At 43.2% G+C, this 15,442-nt stretch overlaps 1 protein-coding gene across 2 annotated transcripts in view; it reads left to right on the top strand.

The window, feature by feature from the left end:
- nptna (neuroplastin a) overlaps window positions 1–15,442 on the top strand; it is an 86,841-nt gene that overhangs the window by 69,320 nt on the left and 2,079 nt on the right. For both annotated transcript variants that reach the window (XM_065022287.1, XM_065022288.1), the window contains 4 exons: window positions 4,808–4,941; window positions 6,219–6,492; window positions 12,534–12,555; window positions 14,381–14,449. In XM_065022287.1, coding sequence (XP_064878359.1) covers window positions 4,808–4,941; window positions 6,219–6,492; window positions 12,534–12,555; window positions 14,381–14,441 — 491 coding nt within the window. In that variant the 3' untranslated portion in view covers window positions 14,442–14,449. The remainder of the gene's footprint in view (window positions 1–4,807; window positions 4,942–6,218; window positions 6,493–12,533; window positions 12,556–14,380; window positions 14,450–15,442) is intronic.

Raw genomic sequence — 15,442 nt, 5'->3', positions numbered from 1 at the left:
TCGATGCGACACAGCAGAGGCCCTTCGATGCGACACAGCAGAGGCCCTTCGATGCGACACAGCAGAGGCCCCTTCGATGCGACACAGCAGAGGCCCCTTCGATGCGACACAGCAGAGGCCCCTTCGATGCGACACAGCAGAGGCCCTTCGATGCGACACAGCAGAGGCCCTTCGATGCGACACAGCAGAGGCCCTTCGATGCGACACAGCAGAGGCCCTTCGATGCGACACAGCAGAGGCCCTTCGATGCGACACAGCAGAGGCCCTTCGATGCGACACAGCAGAGGCCCTTCGATGCGACACAGCAGAGGCCCTTCGATGCGACACAGCAGAGGCCCTTCGATGCGACACAGCAGAGGCCCTTCGATGCGACACAGCAGAGGCCCTTCGATGCGACACAGCAGAGGCCCTTTCGATGCGACACAGCAGAGGCCCTTTCGATGCGACACAGCAGAGGCCCTTTCGATGCGACACAGCAGAGGCCCTTTCGATGCGACACAGCAGAGGCCCTTTTGATATGACCTCCTTCTGCCAAAGACTCCATCATGTTTAAAGGTAGACGACAGCAGGCTACGACTCCCAACCAGCGTTGAATATCTACTTGTTGTTTTGAGTTGACACATTAACCTATCTACCACATAAGCCTTTGACCTCTTTGGTCTGTCATGTGAAGGCCTTGTAGTGATCTGAATTGTCTCTGCGTTCCAAATGGCAGCCTAGCTACAGTTTCTATCTAACCAGGAGAGGGACAGCTCAGAGGTAGCAGATGGTGGCTGGTCTGTCTGATTGGAGGATTACTGTAAAGCTCTATCCATCCACTCTGCATCAGGATCAGAGAATCAGCCCTAGCTTGTTTCACTGGCAGTAACCAAAAGGTAATTGGTTTGAATCCCCGAGCCAACTATGTGATAAATCTGCCGATGTGCCCTTGAGCAAGCCACTTAACCATAATTGCTCCCCGTAAGTCTCTTTGGATAAGAGTGTCTCCTCAATGACAAACATGTAAAACGATGTAACTGGTAAATGGATGCCACAATACAGTGGGGAGAACAAGTATTTGATACACTGCTGATTTTGCAGGTTCTCCTACTTACAAAGCATGTAGAGGTCTGTAATTTTTATCATAGGTACACTTCAACTGTGAGAGACGGAATCTAAAACAAAAATCCAGAAAATCACATTGTATGATTTAAAAAAAAAAAAAAATTTGCATTTTATTGCATGACATAAGTATTTGATACATCAGAAAAGCAGAACTTATTATTTGGTACAGAAACCTTTGTTTGCAATTACAGAGATCATACATTTCCTGTAGTTCTTGACCAGGTTTGCACACACTGCAGCAGGGATTTTGGCCCACTCCTCCATACAGACCTTCTCCAGATCCTTCAGGTTTCGGGGCTGTCGCTGGGCAATACGGACTTTCAGCTCCCTCCAAAGATTTTCTATTGGGTTCAGGTCTGGAGACTGGCTGGGCCACTCCAGGACCTTGAGATGCTTCTATGATAAAAAAATTACAGACCTCTACATGATTTGTAAGTAGGAAACACTGCCGGTTTGCAGGTTATCAAATACTTGTTCTCCCCACTGTATGTATTTATTCACACAGAGATTTCAGAGCAGAGATGTAATTCCTTTACAAATGTTACTCGTATCAAGGTGGTTAACTCTCACTGAAACTGAACTGTAGACCGCATACAATAACTGTGGCCTGTATACAATAACAGTTGTCGTATACAATAACAGTTGTCGTATACAATAACAGTTGTCGTATACAATAACTGTTGTCGTATACAATAACTGTATTCTGTAATCAATAACTGTAGTCTGTATACAATAACTGTATTCTGTAATCAATAACTGTTGTCGTATACAATAACTGTTGTCGTATACAATAACTGTATTCTGTAATCAATAACTGTAGTCTGTATACAATAACTGTTGTCGTATACAATAACTGTTGTCTGTTGACAATAGCTGTATTCTGTAATCAATAACTGTAGTCTGTATATAATAGCTGTATTCTGTAATCAATAACTGTATTCTGTAATCAATAACTATAGTCTGTATATAATAACTATAGTCTGTATATAATAACTGTTGTCGTATACAATAGCTGTATTCTGTAATCAATAACTGTATTCTTTATATAATAACTGTAGTCTGTATACATTAACTGTAGTCTGTATACATTAACTGTAGTCTGTAATCAATAACTGTAGTCTGTATACAATAACTGTAGTCTGTATACATTAACTGTAGTCTGTATACATTAACTGTAGTCTGTATACAACACAAAGTGATAGCAGAGAGTGTACGTCTGCACGTTCGAGCAACGGCTGATCATTACACTAAGTGGTATTCACAGTCGGGTTGCAACCCCTAGTGGGGTCACGGGGGAACCCCTAGTGGGGTCACGGGGGAACCCCGAGTGGGGTCACGGGGGAACCCCTAGTGGGGTCAGCAAATTATATATATACAGTGGGGCAAAAAAGTATTTAGTCAGCCACCAATTGTGCAAGTTCTCCCACTTAAAAAGATGAGAGAGGCCTGCAATTTTCATCATAGGTACACTTCAACTATGAGAGACAAAATGAGAAAAAAAATCCAGAAAATCACATTGTATATAACAGAGCAAAAAACATTTGGCAACAGAAATGTAAGTTTACAGATTATTGTATGGGACAATTATACCAACATTTTTGTGAAAGATTATTTTAATGAGTTTCATTGTTTCTCTTAATTTTTATTTGTTGATGTAAAAATCGGAATGTACCAATTTTAAGGTTGGGTTATCAGATCTGGGCAACTAACCCAGGAAATAATGTAGGCGTAGTAATGGAATCCTCCAGAACAACCTGACTTATTCGGGGCATTGATTCTACATGGTGTCGTAAACACCAGGCAGGATGGGTCCATGGATTCTTGCTGCTTACGCCAAATCCTGACTCTGCCATCAGCATGATGCAACATGAACCGTGATTCGTCAGACCAGACAATGTTTTTCCACTCCTCAGTTGCCCTGTGTTGGTGATGTCGTTGCCCACTGGAGCCGCCTGTTGTTTTTAGCTGATAGGAGTGGAACCCGGTGTGGGCGTCTGCTGCAATAACCCAACGTGTTGAGCGTTCACGAGATGCCGTTCTTCACGCCACTGTTGTACTGCACTGTTATTGGTCTGTTTGTAGGCGGGGCCTGTTAGCGTGCGCCATTCTTGCCGTTCTCCTTCGACTTCTCATCAACAAGCTGTTTTCACCTACGGGACAGCCGCCGACTGGACGTTTGTTGTTTGTCTCACCGTTCTCAGTAAACCGTTAGACACCGTCGTGTGTGAAAAGCCCAGGAGGGCTCGTCCGTTTCTGAGATACTTGAACCGGTGCGTCTGGAAGGTCACTCGTTTTGTCCATTCTGACGTTCAATCAAACAGTAACTGAATGCCTGGATGCCTGTCTGCCTGCTTTATATAGCAAGCAACGGCCACGCGACTCACTCACTGTCTGTAGGAGCGAATCGATTTTCGTGAACAGGGTGGTGTACCGAATAATCTGTCCTGTGGATGTATATATCTAATAGGGCACTCCATAGTTTCAGTTTACTTCCTGTATTGACAGAATTCAAAATGGAATTGACCCAAACCCGGATGTTGACAAACCATGAGACTTTATTATGAGATAACGTTGTATTATTAGTTAAACTGTCGTTGCCTTTATTGGCTGCCTCCCCAGTGGCACCCTATTCCCTATATAGTGCACTATACCTCTCCAGTAGCACCCTATTCCCTATATAGTGCACTATGCCTCCCCAGTAGCACCCTATTCCCTATATAGTGCACTATGCCTCTCAAGTAGCACCCTATTCCCTATATAGTGCACTATGCCTCCCCAGTGACACCATATTCCCTATATAGTGCATTCTGCCTCCACAGTGGCACCATATTCCCTATATAGTGCACTATGCCTCCCATGTGGCTCCCTAGTCCCTATATAGTGCACTATGCCTCCCATGTGGCACCCTATTCCATATATAGTGCACTATGCCTCTCCAGTAGCACCCTATTCCCTATATAGTGCATTCTTCCTCCACAGTGGCACCATATTCCCTATATAGTGCACTATGCCTCCCATGTGGCACCCTATTCCATATATAGTGCACTATGCCTCCCATGTGGCTCCCTATTCCCTATATAGTGCACTATGCCTCCCATGTGGCACCCTATTCCATATATAGTGCACTATGCCTCTCCAGTAGCACCCTATTCCCTATATAGTACACTACTTTTAACCAGGGCCCATAAAGTAGTGCACTGTATAAGGAATGGGGTACTATTTGGAATACAAGCACTAAAGCATTATTATAAACTGGGTGATTTGAGCCCTGAATGCTGATTGGCTGACAGCCGTGGTATATTAGACTGTATACCATGGGTATGACAAAACATGTATTTTTGCTGCTCTAATTACATTGGTAACCAGTTTATAAAAGCAATAAGGCACCTCAGGGGTTTGTGATATATGACCAATATACCACAGCCCCTCGGGCCTTTATTGCTTAATTATGTGATAACATTGTATTAATAGTAAAACTGGTATTGCCTTCATTCTGTGCATTCCAAATGGTACCCGATTCCCTACATATTGCACTACTTTTGACCAGAGAGCCATGTGGGCCCTTTTCAAAATAAATACACCATTTGGAACACTAGCCCTGAGACTTTTTTATGTGATAACATTGTATTATTAGTCAAAGTTATCATTGAATTCCTTGTTTTTGATTTACTTTGTTCTGATTTTGGTTGTGCCCTCATTCCAGCTGGTCCTGACATCACAGGCCACAAGCGTAGTGACAATAAGAACGAGGGCCAGAAGGCCCTCCTCTACTGTAAGGCCACTGGCTACCCCTACCCTATCTGGACCTGGCACAAACTGGACAATGGGTTCTACGCGGTACGTCTTGTTGTGGTGGTGGTTGTTGTTGTGGTGGTTGTTGTTGTGGTTTTTGTTGTGGTGGTTTTTGAGTCTGTTGTGGTGATGTTTGTTGTAGTTTTTGTTGTGGTGGTTGTTGTTGTGGTGGTAATTGTGGTAGTTGTTGTTGAGGTTGTTGTGGTTGTACTTGTGGTGGTTGTACTTGTGTTTGTTATGGTGATTGTTGTTGTGGTTGTGGTGGTGGTTGTTGTTGTGGTGGTTGTGGTGGGGGTGGTTGTGGTGGTGGTTGTTATGGTGGTTGTTGTTGTGGTGGTTGTTGTTGTGGTTGTTGTGGGGGTGGTTGTTGTTGTGGAGGTGGTTGTTGTGGTGGTGGTTGTTATGGTGGTTGTGGTGGTTGTTGTGGTAATTGTTGTGGTTGTGGTTGTTATGGTGGTTGTGGTGGTTGTTGTGGTAATTGTTGTGGTTGTAGTTGTTGTGGTGGTGGTTGTGGTTGTGGTGGTGGTTGTTATGGTGGTTGTGGTTGTGGTGGTTGTTGTGGTAATTGTTGTGGTTGTTATGGTGGTTGTGGTTGTTATGGTGGTTGTGGTGGTTGTGGGTGTGGTTATTGTTATGTTTGTGGTTGTGGTGGTGGTTGTTGTGGTTGTTGTGGTGGTTGTGGTTATTGTTATGTTTGTGGTTGTGGTGGTGGTTGTTGTGGTTGTGGTTGTTGTGGTGGTTGTGGTTATTGTTATGTTTGTGGTTGTGGTGGTGGTTGTTGTGGTTGTGGTTATTGTTGTGTTTGTGGTTATTGTTGTGTTTGTGGTTGTTGTGGTGGTTGTTGTGTTTGTGGTGGTGGTGGTTGTGGTTGTTTTAGTGGTTGTTGTTGTGGTGGTGGTTGTTGCGGTGGTGGTGGTGGTTGTTGTGGTGGTTGTTGTGGTGGTGGTGGTTGTGGTGGTGGTTGTTGCGGTGGTTGTGGTTGTGGTGGTGGGTGTTGTGGTGGTGGTTGTTGTGGTGGTGGCGGTTGTGGTGGTGGCAGTTGTGGTGGTTGTTTTAGTGGTGGTTGTTGTGGTGGTGGCGGTTGTGGTGGTGGTGGTTGTTTTAGTGGTTGTGGTGGTGGTGGTGGTGGTGGTGGTGGTGGCGGTTGTGGTTGTTTTAGTGGTTGTTGTTGTGGTGGTGGTTGTTGCGGTGGTTGTGGTTGTGGTTTTTCTTCCCCCAGGACATTGGCACACTTGCGCACACACACACACATACCATAATCACTTCTCTCTTTTTCTCTCTGCTCTCCCACCCTTGTCTTTCTCTTCTCCCCCTCCCCCCAGGACATTGAAAACTCCTCCGGCCGTTTCTTCATTAACAACAAAGACAACTACACTGAGCTGAGCATCATCAACCTGGACATCGGCTCCGACCCGGGGGAGTATCAGTGTAACGCCACCAACATGATCGGCACCTCGTCCGTGGTGTCTGTGCTGCGGGTCCGGAGCTACCTGGCCTGGCTTTGGCCTCTGCTGGGCGTCCTGGCCGAGGTCATTATCCTGGTCATCATCATCGTGGTCTATGAAAAACGCAAGAAGCCAGACGACATACAAGACGGTGAGTGAGGAGTCTGAGACCATATCAGTCATGGCGGCCATTTTGATTTGTGGTTTGTTCTCATTTTGATGTTTTTATTGTTTTTGTGGTCAAGTATAGTTTGCAGATAGCCATTTCAAGTAGTTCCTTGTTTTCAAAGTGGAGGAAAACAATAGTCAACGTTCTTCAATGCTACATTTTAAAAACATACTGTAGTTCTCTCTGTATATGTGAATCCTTCCAACCAGCTGTTGACCTAACAACCAGTGATGTAGTGGAGGGCTAACCCAAGTAATTTTAGTTTACCCACAGGGTTCAGGGTTTACCCTCCTGTTAACCCACGGTGTTCAGGGTTTACCCTCCTGTTAACCCACGGTGTTCAGGGTTTACCCTCCTGTTAACCCACAGTGTTCAGGGTTCAGGGTTTACCCTCCTATTAACCCACGGTGTCCAGGGTTTACCCTCCTATTAACCCACGGTGTCCAGGGTTTACCCTCCTATTAACCCACGGTGTCCAGGGTTTACCCTCCTATTAACCCACGGTGTCCAGGGTTTACCCTCCTATTAACCCACAGTGTCCAGGGTTTACCCTCCTATTAACCCACGGTGTCCAGGGTTTACCCTCCTATTAACCCACAGTGTCCAGGGTTTACCCTCCTATTAACCCACGGTGTCCAGGGTTTACCCTCCTATTAACCCACAGTGTCCAGGGTTTACCCTCCTATTAACCCACGGTGTCCAGGGTTTACCCTCCTATTAACCCACGGTGTCAGGGTTTACCCTCCTATTAACCCACAGTGTCCAGGGTTTACCCTCCTATTAACCCACGGTGTCCAGGGTTTACCCTCCTATTAACCCACAGTGTCCAGGGTTTACCCTCCTATTAACCCACGGTGTCCAGGGTTTACCCTCCTATTAACCCACGGTGTCCAGGGTTTACCCTCCTATTAACCCACGGTGTCCAGGGTTTACCCTCCTATTAACCCACGGTGTTCAGGGTTTACCCTCCTGTTAACCCACGGTGTCCAGGGTTTACCCTCCTATTAACCCACAGTGTCCAGGGTTTACCCTCCTATTAACCCACAGTGTCCAGGGTTTACCCTCCTATTAACCCACAGTGTCCAGGGTTTACCCTCCTATTAACCCACAGTGTCCAGGGTTTACCCTCCTATTAACCCACGGTGTTCAGGGTTCAGGGTTTACTCTCCTATTAACTCACGGTGTTCAGGGTTTACCCTCCTGTTAACCCACGGTGTTCAGGGTTTACCCTCCTGTTAACCCACGGTGTTCAGGGTTCAGGGTTTACCCTCCTATTAACCCACAGTGTTCAGGGTTTACTCTCCTATTAACCCACAGTGTTCAGGGTTTACTCTCCTATTAACCCACGGTGTTCAGGGTTCAGGGTTTACCCTCCTATTAACCCACGGTGTTCAGGGTTCAGGGTTTACCCTCCTATTAACCCACGGTGTCCAGGGTTTACCCTCCTATTAACCCACAGTGTCCAGGGTTTACCCTCCTATTAACCCAGTGTCCCGGGTTTACCCACCTATTAACCCACAGTGTCCAGGGTTTACCCTCCTATTAACCCACAGTGTTCAGGGTTCAGGGTTTACCCTACTATTAACCCACAGTGTCCAGGGTTTACCCTACTATTAACCCACAGTGTCCAGGGTTTACCCACCTATTAACCCACAGTGTCCCGGGTTTACCCACCTATTAACCCACAGTGTCCCGGGTTTACCCACCTATTAACCCACAGTGTCCAGGGTTTACTCTCCTATTAACCCACAGTGTTCAGGGTTTACCCTCCTATTAACCCACGGTGTTCAGGGTTCAGGGTTTACCCACCTATTAACCCACAGTGTCCAGGGTTTACTCTCCTATTAACCCACAGTGTCCAGGGTTTACCCTCCTATTAACCCACAGTGTCCAGGGTTTACCCTCCTATTAACCCACAGTGTCCAGGGTTTACCCTCCTATTAACCCACAGTGTCCAGGGTTTACCCTCCTATTAACCCACAGTGTCCAGGGTTTACCCTCCTATTAACTCACAGTGTCCAGGGTTTACCCTCCTATTAACCCACGGTGTTCAGGGTTCAGGGTTTACTCTCCTATTAACTCACGGTGTTCAGGGTTTACCCTCCTGTTAACCCACGGTGTTCAGGGTTCAGGGTTTACCCTCCTATTAACCCACAGTGTTCAGGGTTTACTCTCCTATTAACCCACAGTGTTCAGGGTTTACTCTCCTATTAACCCACGGTGTTCAGGGTTCAGGGTTTACCCTCCTATTAACCCACGGTGTTCAGGGTTCAGGGTTTACCCTCCTATTAACCCACGGTGTCCAGGGTTTACCCTCCTATTAACCCACAGTGTCCAGGGTTTACCCTCCTATTAACCCAGTGTCCCGGGTTTACCCACCTATTAACCCACAGTGTCCAGGGTTTACCCTCCTATTAACCCACAGTGTTCAGGGTTCAGGGTTTACCCTACTATTAACCCACAGTGTCCAGGGTTTACCCTACTATTAACCCACAGTGTCCAGGGTTTACCCACCTATTAACCCACAGTGTCCCGGGTTTACCCACCTATTAACCCACAGTGTCCCGGGTTTACCCACCTATTAACCCACAGTGTCCAGGGTTTACTCTCCTATTAACCCACAGTGTTCAGGGTTTACCCTCCTATTAACCCACGGTGTTCAGGGTTCAGGGTTTACCCACCTATTAACCCACAGTGTCCAGGGTTTACTCTCCTATTAACCCACAGTGTCCCGGGTTTACCCTCCTATTAACCCACAGTGTCCAGGGTTTACTCTCCTATTAACCCACAGTGTTCAGGGTTTACCCTCCAGGGTTTACTGGTCTAACATCGTCCCACCTGGCCTAACATCGTCCCACCTGGCCTAACATCGTCCCACCTGGCCTAACATCGTCCCAGCTGGCCTAACATCGTCCCAGCTGGCCTAACATCGTCCCAGCTAGTCTACCATCGTCCCAGCTGGCCTAACTGAAAACAAGAGAATGACATGCGTTTCAAATGGTACCTTATTCCCTTTATAGTGCACTACTTTGGACAGTGGGCATATAGGACTCTGTATAGAGAACAGGGTGCCATTTGGGGAGCAAGCCAAGGCACTTCAACAGTCGTTAATAATAGACACTTCCCTGTTGGCTACAGTGTCATACTACCCAAGAATATTCTATCCCTGAGATTGTCCTGACAAGGTGTGTCCTACAACAACTGAGTTGTGTGTCGTGTGTGTGTGTGTCCGCCTGTTGGGTGAAGCTACTCAGACTTTTATTGAGTGCAGGCGTAGCCAGTATAGTGTCAGGTAATGACAGAGCAGATGTCTACTGCAAAGGTGTGACGCGCGTGCACACGCACACACACACACACACACACACACACCCTTAGTTAATATATATTAGCAGTGCTAAGACAAGTTTAGAGTATACAAGTAGGGTATTACTGTGTAATATTTTCCCCGCCTCTTTCCCAAATTGCATAACCCAACCTATGTTTGGTAAGTGAGAGACTCCTGCATGCCTCTTGAGTTTCAATCAGCATCTATAACATACTATGCCTGGCCCAAGAGCTGTTTGTGTTGTTCAGCTAACTCCTATGGTTGTTGTATCATAGGATATTGGCCAAGACAGCAAATCTGACCCCAGGACATATTCACACAACATTATCTACATGCATCTGTCCACAGTGGGCAAAATTTGGCACAAGACGTCAAACAGACGTAATTCTCTGGTTTTAAACTGAATTTTGTTGTTGGAAAGATTGTCATGTTACTGGTTTACAACTAAATGGTCTCTGTAAAGATGTTATTTTTTTACTGACGGCATCGAGATGTCATCAAGACGTCATATTTTGGTTGTCATCTGGTCATATTACCAGTTTACAACTAAACGGTCTCTGTAAAGACGTTTTTTTTTTTTTACTGACGGCATCGAGATGTCATCAAGACGTCATATTTTGGTTGTCATCTGGTCATATCGCTCGTTTTTCTCACTGGGTTTTCTTAAGGAACCTTAAAAGTGTAATGCATCTTAACTTGCTGCTTAGGCTACTTCTCTATGGCGTTTCTCAGTCAAAGACTCTGAGCTTACATAAACAAAACAAATGGTATATTGTGCCAAGGTCACCTTCAAGGTCACCTTCAAGGGTATCTTCAAGGGTATCTTCAAGGGTATCTTCAAGGGTACCTTCAAGGTCACCTTCAAGGGTATCTTCAAGGGTATCTTCAAGGGTATCTTCAAGGTCACCTTCAAGGTCACCTTCAAGGGTATCTTCAAGGGTATCTTCAAGGGTATCTTCAAGGGTATCTTCAAGGGTACCTTCAAGGTCACCTTCAAGGGTATCTTCAAGGGTATCTTCAAGGTCACCTTCAAGGGTATCTTCAAGGGTATCTTCAAGGTCACTTTCTAGGTCACCTTCAAGGGTATCTTCAAGGGTATCTTCAAGGTCACCTTCAAGGGTATCGTCAAGGGTATCTTCAAGGTCACTTTCAAGGTCACCTTCAAGGGTATCTTCAAGGTCACCTTCAAGGGTATCTTCAGTTTTGAATGTTTTGAATTCTCTAGTTTATGCTAGGAGCATATATACCTTTTGTAAAGAGTCAATGAATATAATATAATACATGCCATGTAGCAGACGGTTTAATAAAAAGTGACTTACAGTCATGTGTACGTACATGTTTTCGTATTGGTAGCCCTAGCAGGAATCGAACCCACACTCCTTGGCTTTGCAAGCACCATGCACTACCGATTTAGCCTCACAGGACAACAATTGTTTTCTCTGTGCTGGTCAATTTCAATGGTAGTTCGTGAATAGACTTTTGTGCGCAGTCTGTCTGCCAATGCATGATACCGTATGTTTGTAACAAAAGTGAATTTTAAACTTGCATCTGCTCTGCTTGAATTTCATCATCACTTTGTCATCCCGTGGTTCTTGTTGGTTTTATTGCTCTTTTCGACTGCATTTGGTGTTAATTGTTAGTGTGATTTGTCCGTCTCACGCTACGTTTTAAGATGGCTTCCATTCAGCATAGGTTCTATTCTCTATTTAACTTCTTCATCTGAGCTTCCATTCCATCAGCATGGTTATGAGGTTAAGTTTAGTTCATTCACTTATGGAATTTAACTGAATTCTACATATGGAATTTAACTGAATTCCACATATGGAATTTAACTGAATTCCACATATGGAATTTAACTGAATTCCACATATGGAATTTAACTGAATTCCACATATGGAATTTAACTGAATTCTACATATGGAATTTAACTGAATTCTACATATAGAGTTTAAAGGGACATATAGAAAATGTTTAAACTTCATATTCATCATCTCCAGCACCACCCCAACATCAACATATGTGAAAATGGCGTGTTTCTATGTTTTGTAGTTAAAAAGAGAGAGGGAAAGGGAGAGGGGGATACCTAGTCAGCTGTACAACTGAAGGCCTTCAACTGAAATGTGTCTTCCGCATTTAACCCAACCCCTCTGAGTCAGAGAGGTGCGGGGGGGGCTGCCATAATCAAGATAAGTGTTTTGAATGACATCATTAACCAATATGTAGACGTTTAGTGGACAATTAGTAGACAATTAGTATTTTTTAATTAGTAGTCGATGCATACTCATAATTGTTTAAAATCAAAAGATGCGCACCGATGTCATTGGAAACAACTAATCTTCCTTTCTTTTTTTCTTTTTTACTACTAAAAAACATAAAAACGCTCCATCTTCACACGCTGTATGTTAATGTTGGAGTTGGAGTTGTGCTGGAGATTATGAATATGTGAAATTGCCCTTTTAATTCCATTTATGGAACTAAGTTCAATTCCAAAATGATGGAACTATGGGAACACGCAGAACTGTCTTTGAACATCGTTCAACCAAGCCTCCAACCAGGCAAGATGTTAGTCATATTACCACCGTAACACATTGCTTATTTTTAGACATACTTTCTACCATAACAAATTGCCATTTCACCATCAGCGTTCACCGTTTCTTCGTTTGTCTTCATTTCTCTATGTTTTCCCTCCGTGCATCAGATGACGAACCAGCTGGACCAATGTAAGTACATCTATGCTACAATCATTTATTTAGTTAGAAGTCTATGTGTGGTGTTTTACTCGAGTATTTCCGTGCTGTACCTGTTTCTGTAAACTACTGTAAATCAGGGCTCAATTCTATTTGAATTCAGAAAGTAAACTGAAATTGATCTTCAAATTCCAATGTTCCTAATTGACAGCAACAATGCCTCTGAGTCATCCATACGGCATGCTTGGGAAAAAAAACGTTTTAATGATCAGTAGATGTAGGGTTCTCACCCTTTTTAATGGTCAGTAGATGTAGGGTTCTAACCCTTTTTAATGATCAGTAGATGTAGGGTTCTAACCCTTTTGAATGATCAGTAGATGTAGGGTTCTAACCCTTTTAATGATCAATAGATGTAGGGTTCTAACCCTTTTGAATGATCAGTAGATGTAGGGTTCTCACCCTTTTTAATGATCAGTAGATGTAATGTTCCAACCCTTTTGAAGGATCAGTAGATGTAGGGTTCTAACCCTTTTTAATGGTCAGTAGATGTAGGGTTCTAATGCTTTTAATGATCAGTAGATGTAGGGTTCTAACCCTTTTTAATGATCAGTAGATGTAATGTTCCAACCCTTTTGAATGATCAGTAGATGTAGGGTTCTAACCATTTTTAATGATCAATAGATGTAGGGTTCTAACCCTTTTGAATGGTCAGGGATGTAGGGTTCTAACCCTTTTGAAGGATCAGTAGATGTAGGGTTCTAGCCCTTTTTAATGATCAGTAGATGTAATGTTCCAACCCTTTTGAATGATCAGTAGATGTAGGGTTCTAACCCTTTTGAATGGTCAGGGATGTAGGGTTCTAACCATTTTGAAGGATCAGTAGATGTAGGGATCTAATCCTTTTGAATGATCAGTAGATGTAGGGTTCTAATGCTTTTTAATGATCAGTAGATGTAGGGTCCTAACCCTTTTTTTAATGATCAATAGATGTAATGTTCCAACCCTTTTGAATGATCAGTAGATGTAGGGTTCTAACCCTTTGTAATGATCAGTAGATGTAATTTTCTAACCCTTTTGAATGATCAGTAGATGTAATGTTCTAACCCTTTTGAATGATCAGTAGATGTAGGGTTCTAACCCTTTTAATGATCAGTAGATGTAGGGTTCTAACCCTTTTTAATGATCAGTAGATGTAATGTTCCAACCCTTTTGACTGATCAGTAGTTGTAGGGTTCTAACCCTTTTTAATGATTAGTAGATGTAGGGTTCTAACCATTTTGAATGATCAGTAGTTGTAGGGTTCTACCCCTTTGAATGATCAGTAGTTGTAGGGTTCTACCCCTTTTGAATGATCAGTAGATATAGGGTTCTAACCCTTTTTAATGATCAGTAGATATAGGGTTCTAACCCTTTTGAATGATCAGTAGATGTAGGGTTCTAACCCTTTTAATGATCAGTAGTTGTAGGGTTCTAACCCTTTTGAATGATCAGTAGTTGTAGGGTTCTAACCCTTTTGAATGATCAGTAGTTGTAGGGTTCTAACCTCTTTGAATGATCAGTAGTTGTAGGGTTCTAACCCTTTTGAATGATCAGTAGTTGTAGGGTTCTAACCCTTTTGAATGATCAGTAGTTGTAGGGTTCTAACCCTTTTGAATGATCAGTAGATATAGGGTTCTAACCCTTTTGAATGATCAATCAGTAGTTGTAGGGTTCTAACCCTTTTGAATGATCAGTAGGTATAGGGTTCTAACCCCTTTGAATGATCAGAAGATGTAATGTTTCTGATCAGCAATAAGGTGCATTACAGTATAATTATTTTGATGGTATCCCAGTCTAACGTGTGTTCATCCTATTGAAGGAAAACTAACTCCACCAACAATCACAAAGACAAGAACCTTCGTCAGAGGAACACAAACTGAGAACACCGGTAAGTTCAATTTTTTTTTTATTGGTAATGCCAAGATAAGAAACTAAAGCATCAAGCATCTGATTCAGGATCGTTTTTGCTTACAGAACACAATTAATAGGATCACATACATGGAGGGGGGGGCTGATCCTAGTTCAGCTAATCTGAGAAGCTTGATACATATGATCTGTTTACCCAGTTGTATGTTGTTGTTGTTTACTGCATCATGTAGCTACAGTATGTTATGAATAACCTGTCAATCACCACAGATAGCCACATGTTGTACAGGAGATCAATATTGAAAAATAAACCTAGTCTACTTTATCAATAAACTGTGACCACACTGTATGTCGTCAATACCACTGATAGATAGATGTAATCTCATCAATACCACTGATAGACAGATGTAATCTCATCAATACCACTGATAGATAGATGTAATCTCATCAATACCACTGATAGACAATGTAATCTCATCAATACCACTGATAGATAGATGTAATCTCATCAATATCACTGGTAGATAGATGTAATCTCATCAATACCACTGATAGATAGATGTAATCTCATCAATATCACTGGTAGATAGATGTAATCTCATCAATACCACTGATAGATAGATGTAATCTCATCAATACCACTGATAGATGGATGTAATCTCATCAATACCACTGATAGACAATGTAATCTCATCAATACCACTGATAGACAATGTAATCTCATCAATACCACTGATAGATGGATGTAATCTCATCAATACCACTGATAGACAATGTAATCTCATCAATACCACTGATAGATGGATGTAATCTCATCAATACCACTGATAGACAATGTAATCTCATCAATACCACTGATAGATGGATGTAATCTCATCAATACCACTGATAGATGGATGTAATCTCATCAATACCACTGATAGATAGATGTAATCTCATCAATACCACTGATAGACAATGTAATCTCATCAATACCACTGATAGATAGATGTAATATCGTCAATACCACTGATAG

This window comes from Oncorhynchus nerka, linkage group LG9a (genome assembly GCF_034236695.1).
Source record: "Oncorhynchus nerka isolate Pitt River linkage group LG9a, Oner_Uvic_2.0, whole genome shotgun sequence".
In the NCBI taxonomy this organism is placed as follows: domain Eukaryota; kingdom Metazoa; phylum Chordata; class Actinopteri; order Salmoniformes; family Salmonidae; genus Oncorhynchus; species Oncorhynchus nerka.
The sequence above is the reverse complement of the archived record's forward strand: the minus strand, read 5'-3'. Positions and strand labels throughout refer to the sequence as shown.